At 46.5% G+C, this 17,062-nt stretch overlaps 1 protein-coding gene across 5 annotated transcripts in view; it reads left to right on the forward strand.

The window, feature by feature from the left end:
* The window catches only part of Arsg (arylsulfatase G), a 135,771-nt gene that overhangs the window by 95,839 nt on the left and 22,870 nt on the right, over positions 1-17,062 (forward strand). For all 5 annotated transcript variants that reach the window (XM_040749996.1, XM_040749999.1, XM_040750000.1 and 2 more), the window contains 3 exons: positions 1,581-1,777; positions 3,876-3,956; positions 15,834-15,942. In XM_040749996.1, coding sequence (XP_040605930.1) covers positions 1,581-1,777; positions 3,876-3,956; positions 15,834-15,942 — 387 coding nt within the window. The remainder of the gene's footprint in view (positions 1-1,580; positions 1,778-3,875; positions 3,957-15,833; positions 15,943-17,062) is intronic.

A 17,062-nucleotide genomic window follows, 5' to 3' on the forward strand; every position in this document is an offset into this window, starting at 1 on the left:
GAACCTGGGTCTCTGCAGTATGACTGACCATTCTGATTTACCGAGCCATCTCTCCAGCCCCACCCTAAGAAATTTTTACAACCCAGGCACATAGGTGTATAAAATAGATATACAAACCAACATTGACTGATAATAAATCACAAAAAGATTATTTTTAAACAATTCTGTAGCATACATATAATTTTACCATTCATCAAAGACGAAATGTGTTTACTTTTGCATGAAGATTTATATCCTCTAGGGCAGAGAGCCTCTTCAGAGTTCATTGATGTTACAGTTTTATAATCATGTTGAAAATACCATGTCACACAAATATGTAGTACAAAGTGTCAGAAGTATGTTTAACACCATTTTAGAAATGATTGGGAAGGCTGTCCTGATGGTAAGCCAAAATTCATCGAGTGATTAAAAAAGAAACTCAAGTTAGCAACTCAAACAGCTTTTTTAAAATTTTATTTTTATTGGGTATATGAGTGTTTGCCTGCATGAAGGTATATGCATCATGCATGCACAGTTCCTGAGGAGACAGGGTGTCAGGGTTGGATGGGGTGGGATAGTTGTATTGGAGGTTAAACGTCAGGCCTTGTATAGCAGACAGGTGTACTACACTTAAGTACATCCTCAGGCCATTTTTTTTCCTTTTCATTTTGAGACAAGGACTCACTAAGTTTCCTAGGCTTGTCTTGAACTCACCATGTAGCTCAGTCAGGCCTTGAACTTGTGATCTTCCTAATTCAATTTTCTGAGTAGCTAGGCCTGCCCCATGAGACCATGGAGTCTTTGCTAGGAGGCCACCCAGTTTTTTCAAGCCTTTTACCACAAATTTTCCGGGTTTAGTATTGGAGAGCCTTGATCTGAATGCCCCCTGTGGTCACACATATCTTAGGGATTCGTTATAGCTATATTTTCTAGAACAGTGGTTCTCAACCTATAAGTTGCAACCCCTTTAGAGGTCAAACTATGATTTTACAGGGGGTGCATATCAAATATCAGATATTTACATTACAATTCATAACAATAGCACAATTACAGTTATGAAGTAGCAATGAAATAAATGTATAGTTGGGGGGGTCCTCACAACTTGAGGGACTGTATTAAAGGGTCACAGTGTTAGGAAGGTTGAGAACCCCTAGAACCAACACAGTGGTCTGGATTCTTGGACTCTGAAGTACAGCAAAGAGCACAGGCTTGCTCTGGGCAGATGAGTTGAAATCCAGGCTGTCTATTACTAGTTGCACAACTTGAAGGAAGGTCCTTAGATCCCTGTAAGTTTCAAAACCATTTCCTGAAAGGGGAGATGGGGGTCTACCCTGAGTACGGACTTAGACAACAGTCCTGTGTAACAGCTCTTACTATCACAGAGTACGAGCCATCTTACGGTTCAGTACTTTTCTAATGGACTAGCCAGATGACTTCCCCATTTCTTTTGAAGATTGTAGACAAATACACTATCTTTGAGCCTTCAGGGCAAGGCCTGTGGTGGGATGGTAGTGGATTTTCTCAGAGTTCAGGAAGGACTGTTGAGACCCTAGACAAGACCAGCCTCCTGCAGAAGCTCTGAGTTTTCTCGTTTCTTCCAGCGCCAGTGGGAGACCCTTCCTGCTCTATGTGGGTCTGGCCCACATGCATGTGCCCTTGCCTGTGACACCGCCATTGGAAAGCCCACAGAACCAAAGGCCATACCACGCAAGTCTCCGAGAGATGGACAGTCTGGTAGGGCAGATCAAGGACAAAGTTGACCATGTGGCAAAAGAAAACACTCTCCTCTGGTTTACAGGTAAAGTAGAGATGATACCCACCAGAGCTGGCTGGGATCTAGTAGATAACTGTGTAGGATCCATGGAGAGTCGAGTCCAGTCATGTGGCATCTTTAACAGGGAAGGGGCTCACTGTGAACTTGGGAACTGGGTTGCCTGAGTGCTTAGCCTGCTGTCTATTGAGTTCTCTTACCTGCTAAAAGAGTCCTTTAACATCGTCTCCCTGGTCCCAATGATTGTGGCTGCTACCGTAGTCAGGTGGCTCTGGAACTGAATTAATGATCCCTTTAAAGGGCTCACGTATAGCTAGGCTTGCTAATGTACAGCATTTCATAGAATTCTAGCACTTCGGGCCAGAGAGATGGCTCAGCGGATAAGAGAAATGGCTGCTCTTCCAGAGGACCTGGGTTCAGTTCCCAGCGCCCACATGGTGGCTCATAACTCTATTAATCTAGTTCCAAGGGATCCAACACTCTCACAGAATATATACAGGCAAAACACCAGTTTACATTAAACAAACAAACAAATAAATATTTAAAACAACAACAGAAGAATTCTAGCACTTTAGAGTCTAAGGCAAGAAGATCTACAGTTCAAGGCCAGGGTAGGCTGTAGAGTGAATTTGAGGATAGTCTGGGATACAAGACTCTGTTTCAGAAAAATCCAAGGTGGTATATGTATGAGGGGGTACAACACAAATATTTTATGTCTCAGGTCTCTATGTAGAAGAGTGGCAGCTGCTATGGATGAAATTTAGACCTGGCTTTTAATATATGCTAATGAGAGAGTTAAATCTACTCCACTGTCCACTGTATATTGTACACTTAAAAGATGGTGTATATGGAGTTCTGGGTGCATCAAGGATGCTTAGTGATGTGTGCATGTGGAGTTCTAGGTGCATCAAGGATACTTAGTGATGTGTGCGTGTGGAGTTCTAGGTACATCAAGGATGCTTAGTAATATGTGCATATGGAGTCCTAGATGCATCAAGGATACTTAGTGATGTGTGCATGTGGAGTCCTAGGTACATCAAGGATGCTTAGTGATGTGTGCATGTGGAGTCCTAGGTACATCAAGGATGCTTAGTGATGTGTGCATGTGGAGTCCTAGGTGCATCAAGGATGCTTAGTGATGTGTGCATGTGGAGTCCTAGGTGCATCAAGGATGGTTAGTGATGTGTGCATGTGGAGTCCTAGGTGCATCAAGTATGCTTAGTGATGTGTGCATGTGGAGTCCTAGGTGCATCAAGGATGCTTAGTGATGTGTGCATGTGGAGTCCTAGGTGCATCAAGGATGCTTAGTGATGTGTGCATGTGGAGTCCTAGGTGCATCAAGGATGCTTAGTGATGTGTGCATGTGGAGTCCTAGGTGCATCAAGGATGGTTAGTGATGTGTGCATGTGGAGTCCTAGGTGCATCAAGGATGCTTAGTGATGTGTGCATGTGGAGTCCTAGGTGCATCAAGGATGGTTAGTGATGTGTGCATGTGGAGTCCTAGGTGCATCAAGGATGCTTAGTGATGTGTGCATGTGGAGTCCTAGGTGCATCAAGGATGCTTAGTGATGTGTGCATGTGGAGTCCTAGGTGCATCAAGGATGCTTAGTGATGTGTGCATGTGGAGTCCTAGGTACATCAAGGATGCTTAGTGATGTGTGCATGTGGAGTCCTAGGTGCATCAAGGATGGTTAGTGATGTGTGCATGTGGAGTCCTAGGTGCATCAAGGATGCGTAGTGAGCATTGGCTGGGCTGGCTCTAATGACAGCAGTAATGGATTGCTGACACCACCTAAGTGGGATGTGAGAGCAGAGGTTAAGAATGGAGCTCACTGGGTCAGAGCAGAGCCCCTGTCTCTCAGAGCCTAGTAGAGATAGGATCACTGAGACAGTTTTAGTTGAGCAGTGATATGTAAGCCCAGCGCTTGCGGTGAGGGAAGGTCTGTGATTATGTGGGGTAGCCACGCACGAACATCCATGCTTATGAAGAATACTTCAAATGTAGGGATCATGTTTGTCTTTCTGTCTGATCCCTGCTGTGCACAGGGTTATGACTAGAGAGGGTCAGAAAAAGTGTCCCCCAGAGACCCACTGATTATCTTCTGTTTCTTTTTCTGGTTTCTAGGCGACAACGGCCCATGGGCTCAGAAGTGTGAGCTGGCAGGCAGCGTGGGTCCCTTCTTTGGATTGTGGCAAACCCATCAAGGTATTAGAAAGCTCAGCCGGTGGGATCAGACCCCACTTGGGAAGTCAAGTGCTGGCTGGGTGTGGGGCTTTGTCTTGGGGCCAGCTATCTTGTGTCCTGGCCTTCAGGACACTGTTATGAAGCAGGGACATAGTGGCTCACCAGTCAGCTACTCTCAGAGAAGAAACAAATTGGGACGAAGAGAAATGGTGTCTTCATTATGGACCATCTCTTTCTGTCCTTTCTCTTCTTCCCTTTAAGGACCAGCCTTTGTCCTGACAAACCAGTCCATAAGCTGTCCCGCCAATATGCTTGCCTTCATTCATGCAGTTGCGGGTGTTTTCTTCCTCTGTCCATTTTCTTCTCTTTCCCATCTTCCTCCATTCAACCATTAATTAGTTCACATCATCTATTCAAGAAATATTTAGTGCACAACTCTCTAAGTTTGGAGCTTGTTGTTGCTGTCGTTTTGTTTGACAGGGTCCCACCATATAGCCCTGGCTGACCTAGAACTCACTATATAGAACAGGTTGGCCTCGAATTCACAGAGATCCTCGTGTCCCTGCTTCTGGAGTGCTGGGGTTAAAGGTGCTTGCCACCATGTCTGGCCCTCTGCAAGGCTATTACATGTGTCATCTCTAAGCCTTGTAACCGTGAAAGGTAACTAGCAATGGCTTCACTTATACTGAAGATAGAACCCAAAGGGAGTTGAGTCACTTGCCCAAGGTCACACAGTTGGTGAGAAGATGCCAGCCTTGCCACTCTGTTCAAAGTTGGTGCTGTCCCCACATACCCAATGGCCTCCTATGGCTATTTCTGGCTCTGTGTAAAAGTACTTGAGCCTGGAGCTCAGTTCCCGTCTGTTCTGGAAAAGTTCTCAACTAGGAAGGACCCGACCTTCTGAGAAGCAGCCACACGGGAGACAGGTGTGTGGGGCAAAGGCTTGAAAAGTTCCATGTGCCTTTTGATGAAGACTCCTCCTGAAAGCATTTGTTGCAGAGAGCTAATTAGCCAAGGGCACAGTGCGTATACATGACACTCATTGCAGTAGGTTAAAGACCTAGCTGGGTTCAATTCAAGTACTCGGCAAGGGGCAGGTTTGAAGGTGTTAACCATTTAGAGGGACACTAAAGAGCCAGTAAACCGATGTTTGTTGACTTGACATATATTTACATGAGGTATTTTTCAGTGAATGAAACAAACTATAAAATAATATGCAAAGTCTATGCATGTACTTTATGTGACTATGTGTTGTTCAAATATAGCTTTATTATATAAAAGTAAGCTTAGAAAAATCTTGAATGAGGTAGCAAAACTACAGAAGGTTAACATTGATTACTCTGGGTTTAAGATGGAGTTCGAGGCCAGCCTGGTCAACAAAGCTAGTTCCAGGACAGCTAGGGCTGTTACACAGAGAAACCCTGTCTCAAAAGCCAAAATAACCAAAATAGAAAGAAAGAAAAGAGGGCGTCTACACGTGATTCCCAATTCCTCCCAAACCCATGGCAATCTGTTTTTGTTTCAAAAAAATGTAAAAGAGGGGTTGGAGGTATAGCTCAGTGGTAGAATGATTGCTCAGCATATGTGAGTTTGACAAGAAGTGCACACACACACACACACACACACACACACACACACACACACACACACTAAACCTGTAGAAAGTGGAATGGGGATTTAGCTTAGTTTATAGAGTACTTGCCTAGGATGTAGCTTCGTCAGGAGGGTGCTAACCTGGCTGTAGCTGAGTCAGTGGGGTGCTTGCCTGACATGAAGCTCAGGGTTTTTGTTCCGTCCCCAGAATCACATGGACCAAGTGTGGTAGTACGTGCCTGTAATGTCAGCACTCAAAAGTGGAGGCAGGAGGATCAGAAGTTCATGGTTACCTCTGGCTGTATAGTAAGTTCTAGGCCGACTGAGATATGTGAGACCCTGTCTCACAACAGCATTAAAAACAAGCCCAGTCCAGCGCTTCCTTCCTCGTCTGAGCACTTGTTGAGCGCCTGCTGTTTCCTGTCCTTCCTATTTGTTGAGAATCTGTTGTATGGCAGGAGCGGTACATTTTTCCAGGGATACAAGGAAAAACAAGACCTCTGACCTGAAGGAATCATGGTCTGTAATTTCACTCCTCAGTCTGTGTTGTGTAGACACTACAAGATCCTATGTGGATCTTACCAAAACGAAGTTTCCACCCAAGAGGTCATCAGTTAATGATGGTGGTTTTTGCATTTCTGTGGTACTCCAGGACAGCGCCGATATCACCAGTCACTTTGAGAGCCACCACCTAGAACGTTGTTGTCTGTGATACCCAAATCTCTGGACCTGTGGTTCCCCGAGTTAGGCGTGGTGGTGAAATGCTTGTGATTTCAATATTCAGGAGACTGAGGCAGAAGGATTGCCACCAGCTTGAAGACCAACCTGGGCTCCATAGTGAGTTCAGAGTCAGTCTGGGCTATGTAAGAGGACTGTCTCAAAAAGCCAAAACAAATAACAATAACAATAACCACAACATCAAAAAAAAAACTTATTCCCTGATTGTCAGCTGTGTGGCTTCCTCACAGGAAAATGGACCCCAGCAGTAGTGTGTGTGTGTGTGTGTGTGCGTGTGTGTGCACATGTGTTTGTACACGTGTGTTTGTGCAGGTATGTGTGTGCACATGTGTTTGTGCATGTGTATTTGTATGTGCATGTGTGTGTGTGTGTGTGTCTGTGTTTGCTATGAAACCTCAGACTCCTCCTGTATTAGCTCCATGAATGCTCAGATCACAGGCAGATGCTACCCTGTCCATCGAGTCAAGTATTGCTCACAAGGAAAGCAGAATTAGGATCTTCATCATTCAAAGAATGCCACAGTTGGGAGAGAACTTGAAGTCTGTATTCCTCTTCACTTCCTGGTAGGACATAGAGGCTGAGGGGGATGGAGGCTTTGCCCCAGTCCAGCTGGTCATGGAAGAGGGTCAAATGATCTGGGTTCATACCACAGCTCATGTGACTGTGGTTGCCCCCACCTTTCAAAACCTGGTCATTGCTTAGCTGTCTGGAAAGTCCTGTGTTGTTTCTTTGAACTCCATGGTTGTCAAGGTAAACATCATTAGTCCCCGTGACCATCGGAACTGTTCTAAATCAGTGGGAGGAGGGGTGGGAAGATAAAGAGGCCTATGGGCTTGGAAGCTTCGCTTGGACTTGAATCTCAATTCAAGTATGTAATGGGGACTGGAAACTCAGTTCTTCTGTGTTGGGAGGTGATGGCCCTCTTCATTACACAATGAGTAAGATCACATGGAGGCACTTGACAGGCACCCAGCCTGGTGCATGTGACTTCTATCACTAACCCCCATGAGACTCAGTTTCTTCATTCATAGCAGAAACAACTTGCACATCCTTCTCCAGAAGGCTGGAGATTTAGGCTGGAACAAACCATGGGAAGGACTTTCTTACAAAAGTACCAGACAGACAACCCATGACTGACCTCAGAGTGTCCTGAGTCCTTGTCTTGGGAAACGGCTCAGAGCTGGGGCCAGCTACCTTCTTGGCAAGGCTTTTTGATAAATTTTGAGACTTTCTATGGTATCTGCGGGCACAGAATTTGAACTGGTGATGGAGTGGGGACTGGGTACCACTGTCTTGTAAGAAGCCAGGGAGAAACCTTCCTGCAGCTGGAAGGGAGCTAGGTCTGTGAGTGAAGAGGGCTGGGTCCGTCTGAACCACCTGTTCCTCCTAAACCAGGGTTCTGTCTTAGGAAACCCACACACGCCCCTGTAAGGCCAGACTCAAGAGCCCACAAAAGAGAGAAGACAATGTTTTTGTAACGGAGCAGGACAAACAGTACTGGGAGCCCCGATGCTTTCTCCCCAGGCCAGCTTGCTACGTCAAGCCACGTGCTATCTTCCCCTGTTCCCAGGGCTCCCCTCCTCATCTCCCCTTTCCTTCTTGGCTAGTCTATCCAGCTCAGCTGATGGGATGAGACAGTGTCTCCTGGAGTCATCTTTTCACCCTGTGCTAGAGTGAGGATGGTCGACTTGGCATGGTTTCCGCCATCTTGGGATGAGGAGAAACTGAACAGGGTGTGTGTGTATGCGTGCGTGCGTGCGTGCGTGCGTGCGTGCGTGCGTGTGTGTGTGTGTGTGTGTGTGTGTGTGTGTGTGTGTGTGTAGGCTCAATGCAAACCAGGGTTATCTTCTCCCAATGAAAGTGAACCTGACTGCAAGTCCCTGCTGTCCCCACACTCCAGTCACCTGGTCTATCATACCTCTTTCCCCACTCTGGACCTGGCTCACAACAGAGTCAGACTCTGTACCTTGTCTCCCCACCCGATCCAACTGCTCCTCTGTCTGGAAAATCTTCCCTTGTTTTATTAGAAGAGCAGAAGTGTTCCTTCCCCTCTCTCCCTTGGTGATGAGAAAACATTCTGCTAACTTGGCATCATCTGCACTTCTAAGAGACCTTGCTTGTCTGTAATCTGACCTTATCAGACCTTCCCACTGGGACGCAGATCTTTTAGCATCCTGGGCCTCCAGTCCAGTTGTGGGAACAAAGAGAAGGTGGAGAAAGGTCAGAGGTGCTGTGTGCAGGCTGATGGAGTCGGGACAAGGAATGTTAGCTGCAGGGTCTGGCTAGGAGAGGGAAGTTGAAGTCTTTTTGTTTTCAGCCTTGGGACACTGGCTTTGCCGAATGTTCCTGTAATCACTCTTCAAGCCACTTCACCCCGGCCACAGTTCCAGGTCCCACTGAAGCCTAGCTTCTCTGTGCTTTTCTATGGGTATCCTTGGCAAGGACGTGTGCTTGTATTTAGGGAGGACGTTTGCTTTTCTGGAAGGTTATGTGGGATGTCCTTCTGTGGGCTTTTCCAGGAATTTCACATGGAAATGCCAGTGTAGGACAAGCCAGGCAGGAATACACATTCACATCTGTCAGCTGCAGGCAGGTCTGGCAAAGTGGCCTGGTCCATGCTGCTCAAATTTATTTAAGAAGGAAGATATCGGGTATACCAGAAGACTGACACATTAGTGTGCCAGCCACCAAGAGGGGCCCCTGGAGATGTTTTCCATCTGTAGGTACCTTGATCTTCCTGTTGCCCACATCTGTGGCAGGTGCTATGCAAAAGTACCCTGTTTCAAACTTCATGTAACTGTTCCCATAGCCCTGGGAGGTAAGTGCGGTCGTTTTCCCCTGTGTGGCTGAGAGATGGTGATTGAGGGGGCTTATGAATTCTGCCCAGGACTATCTGGTTAAAAACTGTGGAGTTAGGACTTGGAGCTGTCAGGTTCTAAAGGTGTCCTTTGAATACCCCTGCTCATCCTTCTCAAATTCTGGTTCTTAGACCACTGCTGGCATTAAAATCATCAATCTGATTTTCTGGGGATAGAACCCAGGAATCGAAATTTTTGGAAAAAAAAATCTTATGTTTCTTGTGTGTGTGTGTGTGTGTGTGTGTGTTCCTGTAGTACTGTGGTACATGGGTGCCATTCATGTGATAACTTGCTGGAGGAAGTTCCCTCCTTCCATCATGTGGATACTGGGGATTGAACTCAGGTCATTAGACTTGGCTAGCTCTCCAGCCTCTGTGTGAAAATCTTTTGAACTGACATGTGGAAGTCAGAAGACAGCCTTCAGGAGTTGGTTCTTTCCTTCCACCATGTGGGTCCCAGGGAGAGAACTCAGGCCATCAGACTTGTGGACAAACAACCCTAGCCACTGAACCATCCCACTGGTTCAGGAATCCAATTCTACTTGAGCTCTTGTCTGGTGATGCTCTCGTACACAGGGGCTGGCACACCTCTCGCTGAGCTGCTTGCCTTTCTGACTCAGTGGGACATGGCATTTGGGCCCTTTTCCGAGAAAGCCTGCTTGCCATGCCTAGGCGTAGGCAGCCGGGGAGTGTTGGTCGGCTTGCCCCTGCTGTGATACATCTCGGAATGTCACTTCACTTCTGAGGCCAGGAAGGGAAGAACAAGAAAGCAACTTTATGAATCATGGTTCTGTTTATGTTTTGGTTGCCGAGGCTAAATATTTATTGCTTCATGTAAGAGGCTCTGCTTTAATTAGAATCGTAACTAACCACAAATGCATTGAAATACGTTGTCGGGGCCATAGACAAGCATCTCTGGACGGAAAGCCAAACACAGCTCACACTTTAATGTACCAGGGCCACGGGTCAAAGTATTAAAAGCTTATCTAAATTAACAAATAGCTTTCTAAATCGAAAGGCACCTGGAAGTTTGAGCCATGGACTTAGCTGTTTTTCTTGCTGTAACTTATCAGGTCACATGTGTGCTGTTTATGGCAGAAGACACAAGGAGCCAGGCAGGGGAGTGGCGCATGCCTTTGAGACAGGCGGATCTCCGTGAGTTCAAGCTCAACCTGGTCTACAGAATGAGTCCCAGGACAGGCTCCAAAGCTACAGAGAAACCCTGTCTCAAAAAAACCGAACAACCAAACAAAAAACAAAACAACAACAAAACAAAAAACTGCCCTGACCAGCAGGCACAAAGGATTAGGGCCCACGGGGACCTGGAATGAACGGAACAAGAGACAAGAGAAGATGACAGCGAGACAGACCTTACGATCAAGCTGCCATTTAATGAAAGTTCTGTACAGGCTTAAATAGGGGAAATGAGGTAGGGGGATGCAGGACAATAAGGGGGGGCCCTTGCCTAGTCATGGGGCCGAGGAGTGGTCTTGGCCACCTACCCAGGGGTGTTGATAGTTGCAGACCAGGCTGAGCAGCAGGAATGAAGAGGTGTGAGTGCTAAGTAGCCTAATTGCAGGAAGGAGGGTTGAGTAACCTAACTGTAGGTTGCTATCAGCTGTTCCTGTGAGGCCGGGTTCTATTCATTAGGAAGCTGGGGAGGGGACAGACTATTCTTAAAAAGGACTGACGATATTTACAAGAGGCTCTAAGTAACAATGATCCGCTCCCAACAAAAAACAAACAAACAAACAAAAAAACCCACACAAAGTTGGGGAAATGGCTTGGTCAGTAAAGTGTTGCTTTGCAAACAGGAGGACCTGAGTTAACCTAGAACTTTGGTTAAAAACTGTGGGTAGCCTTTAATCCCAGCACTGGAAAGGCAGAGGCAGGCAGATGTCTGTGAGTTCCAGGCCAGCTGGCTCTACTGAGTGAGTTCCAGGACGGGTTGCAAAACTACAGAGAAACCCTGTCTCAAAACAGAACAAAACAAAACAAACAAACAAACAAAACCTGTGCCTGATTCATGCTTGGAATCCCAGTGCTGGGGAGCCAGAGCCAAGTGGATCCCTGAAGTTTGTTGCCCCTCCATGTCCCCTGATACCAGGTCAAGTGAGAGACCCTGTCTCAGAAAACTAGGTACCCAGGGTTGACCTCCAGCTGCCCATCCCTCAGAAAAGCTTTAAGGCTGAGCCAATGGGGAGGCAGAAGGAGGTCATCTGACCTGGGTCTTCCTAACTGATGAGTTGCCTGCTGTGTGTTTAAAACAAAGGCTGTCCTGGGAGAATCAAAGGTCTTGCAGCATTCCCTTCCACCATTTCTAAGTTGGGTGTGTGGGTCCTGGTGAGGTCTGAGAGCCTGATCTGAGTGTGGGAACCAGAAAGCCAGCCAGCTCTTCAAGAAGCGGGTACGAGTCATTGCAAGCACCAGGGCCACCGGGTACGATGAGCAGGTGCTGGGGGCCGATGATGCGGAATATGGAGCAGGGGTCAGACCTTGCCCTTTGCCCCCTGGTCACAGATCACATGCCAGTGTGGCCCTGTCCTGGAAACCACCATGGAGAAGCGAAAGAGTCTCAGAGAGTGAGAGAAAGAGTCTCAGAGAGTGAGAGAAAGAGTCTCAGAGTGAGAGAAAGAGTCTCAGAGAGTGAGAAAGAGAAAGGTTCAGGAGACAGAGGAGAAGCCTGGGCAGTGACCCTCCTTTCTGACTCCCCAACGATTACGTTAGGTAAGGAGAGTAAAGTCCTAGGCAGGGCTTCCTCTCTCCCTGACCTCCTCATAATCTTAGGCCAACAGAAACCCAGTAGTTTGGCCTGCCGTGCATCTGCCACAGGGCCGGGAAGTGTTAGCTTTCTGACAATTCCAGGTCCCCAGCGTGATCCGAACAGCCCAGGCGTTCCTAATTAATCAGATGTGAAAAGGGGAGAAATGGATCATAGGTCAAGTCTACCAAGGATTAATTAATTAATTAAAAAATATTGTTTTTGAGAAAGTGTTCCACTCTGTAGCCCAATCTGGCCTGGAATCCATTATATATCCCAGACTGGCCTTGAACTAGAATTGATCCCCATGTCTAAGATTCCCAAATGTTCGACCTACAGGCGCGGGCCATTGTGCCTGGTAGATATTCTCCCTTATTTGTAAATTATATCCTCTATGAGAGAAAGCCGCTTTGCTTTCTTGAAGGGCCTGAAAAACACAAACCAAAAGCAAAAGTTGATCTCTGGCCTCCAACCCATACTCCAGTGCAGGGGCCTACATCCCCACAGCTATGAACACTCACACACAACAACGTCACCTGATCTGCCTTTGAAGGCCATTGTGTCTGAATCACCATCTAGCCTGGGAATGAGTCCTGTCCAAGTTGCCTCACTGGGACACCTTTCTCAGACATTGACGGGCCACCCCTCCTGCCAGCCAATCTCAGCTGGCTTCACCACCACAGTGTTTTTAAAGGAGCCCACCTGTGCATTCAGGATGTGGGTGGCTATCTGGAAGGCATGATGGGGGAAGGTCCTGGCTGTGTAACTGGGTCTGCATTTACTAACCACTTACACTCAGGCGGGCTGGTGACACATTCCCGTTATCCCAGCTACTCAGGTGGCCGAGGCAGGAGATTTGACAAGTGGAGCCTGGGCTGCGCAGTGAATTCAAGGCTAGTCCAGGCAAACTTCGAGAGACCTGGTTTCAAAACTAAACATTAAAAGAAGGGGTGGGACTGCAGATATAACTCGAACCCAGTGGTAGAGTACTTCCTAGCATAGGAAAGGGCCCGAATTCAGACCTCAGTACTGAAAAGATTACTTAACCTCTTTTTGATTTTCACTTTTTTCCATTACAAAAAAAAAAAAGTGGGATCATAGTGTGTAGTGCAAAAAATTGTCATATAAGGGCTGGTGAGATGGCTCAGCAGATAACAATGTTTGCAGCCATGCCTAAACATGTGTGATCCTCAGAACACACGTGGTGAAAGAATAGCACCCCCAAAAGTGATCCTCTGACCTGCATGGGCATACCTTGGTGTGAGCACACACACACACACACACACACACACACACACACGCTCACGTACACACAAATAAGTGTACAAAAGGTTGTCATCCAAATCTAATGAAATAATGTAGGAAATCACTTAGCCACGAACTTAGTTTGGTGCTTCGGTGCTTGGTAAAGGCTCCATTAATAGACAATGTTATTGCTAGTGTTATTATTTTTGTTTTTGTTTTTTGAGGTAGGGTTTCTCTGTGTGGCTTTTGGAATCTGTCCTAGAACTCCCTCTGTAGACGAGGCTGGCCTCGTACTCACAGAGAGCCGCCTGCCTCTGCCTCCTTACTTCTGGGATTAAAGGCGTGCGCCACCACTACCCGGCTGTTAGCATTATTATCTTTAACTTGGAATAATGGAAAAATAGCCACCTAGAGGCAGTTATTCTGGACTCTGTCCTTGCTAGTACAAATAAGCCACACACACACAAAAAAAACCAAACCAAACAAGCAAACAAAAGGTTGCATAAGCACACACAGCTGACAATTGCACCCCACCCCTTGGAAGGCCGATGGAAGATACTGGGGAGACCTTACTCCACTCCTACCTAGCAGGGCTGGCGAGAAACTGGGATTTGAAGCAGAGGAATGTCCGTGTTGTGGGTGATAAGTGCTTGCCCAAACTCAGGATTTAGGCTAAATCCCCTTTGCATACAAGGACGGTGGATCATATACATGGCTGGAATAAGTGATCCTGTCTTTCAGTTAAAAGTAGAACCTAGGTGCAGGAGATTAGCTGAGTAGCCCCACCCACATGGTCATGTATGGGCCAATCCGATTCCTCACTTGCTGAACTTTCCACGCGGGTTGTCCACTGTGCTGATAGATGTGCTTCTGACCCTTTGCTGAAAGATGACAAGCACAGCGAAACTATTTCCATTGAGAAACCCCTTGGGAAGGTCAGGCACCTGCAAAAGAGCTGCCCACAGTATCACAGAAAACAGGTGTCGCTTTGCTTTCACAGAGCTTCGCAACAGCTCCTGCCTTCTGGTCGGAGATAATGATTTACTTGGATCCAAAGCCTTGGCCTTGCTTTAGCATCTGGCCTCAAAGGTTAAGCAGGGCCCTTTGAATGTCATGCATTCCGGCTTGTAAATAAAAGGGCCCCATCCATCTTTCCACCCACTCATACCAAAAGTGTCCAGGCAAATGCTCCTCCCAGGGTTGGAAAGACCCCCAGGTTCCCCAGCATGCGTCTGTGCTAGGACCCATTATTGTTTGGCCCTAAGCTGAAGTATTGCCGTGCATCCAGAGCCCACGTGGAAACTCTGTTAGTGCTCGTCACAGTTCTGGATTTCCTAGTCTATGAGCATGAATAATTTGAGTGGTCTCGTTCTGTGCGTCTTTTGGGGAGAGAAGACTGGTGGTAGACCAGATCGAAGAACTTTTCAGTCTCTAGTGACTGAATTTAGTTGATTTCTTGAGCCCAACGCGCTGGAATGTAAACAGCCCATAGGGTAGGGGCTGTTTTGTGTTCTGCTTCTTCTGTCAACACTTGGGGGGACTCCAGAGCTCCTTGTGTGCCTGTCCCAGGAATTTGGAGCACTTCCGGTCTGGTGTACTGAGCCAGGGACATCAAAGGTTCTGTTTGTGGCGATGAGAGCACAGAGGGAGGAAGCCTTCATCTTGGTAGCCTCGCCTCCCCGCCCTTGCTTGCTTTTATTATTTACACCAGCCAAACTTGGGGAAGTTGCATGACCACAGTGTGTGTGAGCCACATAGAGCGCTTGCCTTGGAAGAACTTCTTACACGCGAAGCTTGTGGAATCCCTGGCCTCTGGCTCAACTGGGGATGAGGGTGGGGTGTGTGTGTGTGTGTGTGTGTGTGTGTGTGTGTGTGTGTGTGTGTGTGTGTGTGTGTGTGTAGGAGTAGTGGAGCCCGTCATGGTTAATTCGACGCAACATGTGTATTCAGGATGTTTTCTTAAAACATGACCTCATCTCTTCCAGCCCACAGGCTGTCATTATATTGGTGGTCACATTTGACTTGGCTACAAGAATAATGCCTACCATTACTAATGTGAAAGTTCATTGGTTGCACGTGGGATATTCTTACCTCCCTGCAAGAGACAAGCACTCAGAAATATGGCTGATACTGTCTCATCAGAGCAGCTCGTTATTTCAAGGGAAAACAAAGTCAAGAAATAAAGCTGTGTGAGATCAAACAGGCGCTGGATTCCTTCCAAAGAACTGTAGCTTTTATTTAATTATTTTTCAGTACTAGAGATTGAACAGAGGGCTTCATTCACACTGGGTAGGTGTGAACAGCTCGGAGGGGCCTGGTCTCTCTTTTCATCAGACAGGCACACGATCCATTTGTTCAACAAAGACTCTTTAAACACCTAGTATGTCTTGAATCTCACAGTGCAGGGATACATGAGGAGCAAGGAATAAAACAGAACAGTTTAAAGTGGGGGATTATCAGGAGAGGAGCTGACACAGTTAGCGGAGGGCTCTGTTTATATAGGTTAAGTCCAGGAAAATCAAAGCATGTACTGCAAGTCCTTAACTAGTTGGGGGACAAATAGCTGGGCAGTAAAATATTTTTTTTAAATAAAACCATTTCTTTGTTGAAATTATTGGACACTCTTAGAGAGGGACTATTCTCCCAGCTGAAAAAGAGGCCTCCTGTTAACTGATATTCATGAAACAATTGCTTCTTCTCACAGGAGGAAGCTCAGCCAAGCAGACCACCTGGGAAGGTGGGCATCGGGTCCCAGCACTGGCTTACTGGCCTGGCAGAGTTCCAGCCAATGTCACTAGCACCGCCTTGTTAAGGTAGGAGATCCGAATGACTTTTAGCTGCCGGGTTTAGAGCTGGAGATGTCATCGGCAAACTCATTGCTCATTGGTTACCTGCATTAGCCAGGAATTCTACCTATTCGCGAACTCTGAAGGCAGCAGTGTGGATTTGCCTGTAAAGCGATTCCTTACGGTAAAGTCGGCTGCAGAGGTGTGCTAAAGGGAAAAGCAGGCAAAGATGGCAGCCAGAGAGGAGTCCCGTAAACTCTAATTATTCATCCCTGGGATTAGGGTAGATACCCTAAGTGTGAGAAACCTGCCCATCACTGGTGATCAAATGACCCCAAAAAAGAGGTACAGACATCTAAATGCCCTGGAGGCTAGGAAGGAGACAGATGGCCTCAGTGGACTAAGAGGGAAGAATTAACCCTTAGGTAAGGATGTCACCCAGTCTTGGGCAGTGCAGATTTAACCTAGAATATCTAGGAACATCTGTTGTCAGGAGCACTGTGTGTATGTACATCTTTCCACTGTATTAAAGCAAATAGATATGGCCCGTTTCTTGGTGGAAAAGCTGGCTGTGACGAATCTCTGGAAACACTGCCATGGAAACTAAGGGACCCTGACTTATAGCTGGAACCCCTCACTAAGTCATTTAAAAAGTATTTGTTTATTTATATATTTGGTGTGTGTGTGTGTGTCTGTACATGCATGTGTATAAAGATGTCAGAAGTTAATCATTGGAGCCATTTTCCTTATATATTTGGGGTGTGTGTGTGTGTGTGTGTGTGTGTGTACATGCATGTGTATAGAGATGTCAGAAGTTAATCATTGGAGCCATTTTCCTTATCTATTTGGTGTGTGTCTATGTGTGTCTGTCTGTACATGCATGTGTATAGAGATGTCAGAGGTTAATCATTGGAGCCATTTTCCTGAAATTAATCATTCCTGAAGTTAATCATTGGAGCCATTTTCCTTATATATTTGGTGTGTGTCTGTCTGTACATGCATGTGTATAGAGATGTCAGAGGTTAATCATTGGAGCCATTTTCCTGAAATTAATCATTCCTGAAGTTAATCATTGGAGCCATTTTCCTTATATATTTGGTGTGTGTCTGTCTGTACATGCATGTGTATAGAGATGTCAGAAGTTAAT

The sequence above is a fragment of the Mesocricetus auratus genome, unplaced genomic scaffold, assembly GCF_017639785.1.
Source record: "Mesocricetus auratus isolate SY011 unplaced genomic scaffold, BCM_Maur_2.0 Super-Scaffold_100007, whole genome shotgun sequence".
In the NCBI taxonomy this organism is placed as follows: Eukaryota; Metazoa; Chordata; class Mammalia; order Rodentia; family Cricetidae; genus Mesocricetus; species Mesocricetus auratus.